Source organism: Trichinella spiralis, assembly GCF_000181795.1.
Source record: "Trichinella spiralis strain ISS 195 chromosome Unknown Scfld2232, whole genome shotgun sequence".
Taxonomy (NCBI): Eukaryota; Metazoa; Nematoda; class Enoplea; order Trichinellida; family Trichinellidae; genus Trichinella; species Trichinella spiralis.
The window spans coordinates 2,728-4,564 of NW_003529171.1; the positions used below are offsets into that span (position 1 = coordinate 2,728).

The 1,837-nt window shown below is 37.3% G+C and overlaps 1 protein-coding gene across 1 annotated transcript; it reads right to left on the reverse strand.

Annotated features, from left to right (window-relative positions):
* Positions 1-776: 776 nt before the first annotated feature.
* Positions 777-1,300, reverse strand: Tsp_12656 (hypothetical protein; the record flags this gene model as incomplete). Its single annotated transcript, XM_003368580.1, has 3 exons — positions 1,225-1,300; positions 1,017-1,162; positions 777-953 (listed from the first exon to the last, which is right to left on the reverse strand). Coding segments are annotated over exons 1-3 (399 nt in total), but the record flags the coding sequence as incomplete, so codon positions are not given.
* Positions 1,301-1,837: the final 537 nt, after the last annotated feature.

Here is a 1,837-nt window from a genome sequence, read left to right on the forward strand (position 1 = left end):
GTCGACTTCACTGACAATTTGCATAAGCTGTTCACATTTTCGTGTTTTATTTCTTTTTTGCTATTATTATTTTACTCTTAAATGTTTACATGTTATTTATATTTTGGCATATATGAAATTGAATGCACATGTGTGATCTATCTGTAATAAAATAATAAATAAATATAATAAAATTTACAGATGAAAATCGAAGAAAAACAATTACGTTCAGTTCATCAAAATATATTCCCTGCGTTGCTTGTATATTGTAATATTCAATATTTGAATTGAATGTAATGCATTGAGGAAAAATAAACGATGCAGGCTTTGCAAATTCGTATTAAAAATTCAAAACTCTTAATCCGAATATGAAATGCAGAGTACAGTCAGAATGATTTGGCTTCTTTTGCATTAAGCTAATTCAATAGCGCATTTAATTGTTTTTTTTTCTTTTAAAAATTTAATATTATTAACACGCATTTCAAATCAAGTCGTTGGTTTGATTAAGAAAATTTAACCTTAATCACTGAATAATCAATTGCGATGCTTATACGTATGCAAAGCGAAGAATTTAAGTGGGAAAAGAATATTTTGTCTCGAAGAGGAAAGACAATGTTAAAGTTGTTTTCCAGGTGTTCAAGTATGCATGCAGCCTTTTTTTGTATTGATTGTTTCGCGTTATGATTTTTGGCGAAGAATGAATTGAATCGAATTTTAGCGTTGTACCGCTTTCATCATTATTTGAAAAGTATACCAATTGGTGATGTAAATGTTGATGAGAAATTCTGCTCTCTTACCTGACTGGCCTGTTTTACACCAAGCATTCGGGCGCTGATTCTTGAAACAGAGATTAGAAAGAAACGATCATGGCAGAGCACCTCGATCGAACTCTGCATCTCAGCTAAGAAGGCGCGGTTCAACGCTGCAGCCGGATCATTCCTCTGCGCATTGTCTGGCTGGACCAAATCCAAAACCTAAATTGTAAATTAATTGCTCAATTTTGTTGGCAATTTCCATTTGATTCAAGGTCGCTGCACCTTGACTGGTTCTGCCAAATTGCCAGCGTGCACTCGAATCTGCATACTTTCGATCGAACCCACCGATACCATTCGACCATTTGGACCATGTGGAGCACTTTCACCATAATGTCGTTGATTTTCTTCCGTTATAATGTTCTTGTTCTCTTTTAAACAATAATGCAGTCAAATAATTTTTATTTCTTTTCAAATTGTCAACATTCGATACCTGAATATCCACAGCTTGCAGACCAAGTGCACACAGCAGCCGTTGTTGTCCAAAACAATGTCCATTTGACTACCATTTTAGTTGTGCTTGAGATTTTTGGCTTTATTTTTTTTCCAATTGCACGTCGTTTGAACAGCCGACGACACTAAGCAACGGAAAAAGCAAACGTTGTTAAAATGAGAACAAGCAAGCGCATAGCAAAAGCACTCTGAAAGAGAAAAGAGAAAGATACAAGAACAGATGGAGAAGGAAATAGAAAGCGAGAGAGAGAGGGAGAAAGAGGGGGGGAGAGGGGGAGGAGGAGGGGTCTTACCCGGAAGATGTGTTTTAAGAGAGGGAGATATTGGGTGATGAAGGGTGATGGGGGATGACCTGCAGTCAACCGTGAAAACGTGATGATGCGCGTCAATTGTGTTCGACATATATATTAACGCGTTGATTGTTACAAAACTGAAAACCAACAGAACGATTTTTTCAGGGTGTTTGAAAAAAGCTTCCCGGGGGGCAGATCTGGAAGGAATGGGAGAAGACATTCGTGCTACAAGGATAAGAACTTAACTTGCCTCTTCAAAAGCCCTCAGATGAATTGAGTGCGAGCTGGACCCGTTTTTGC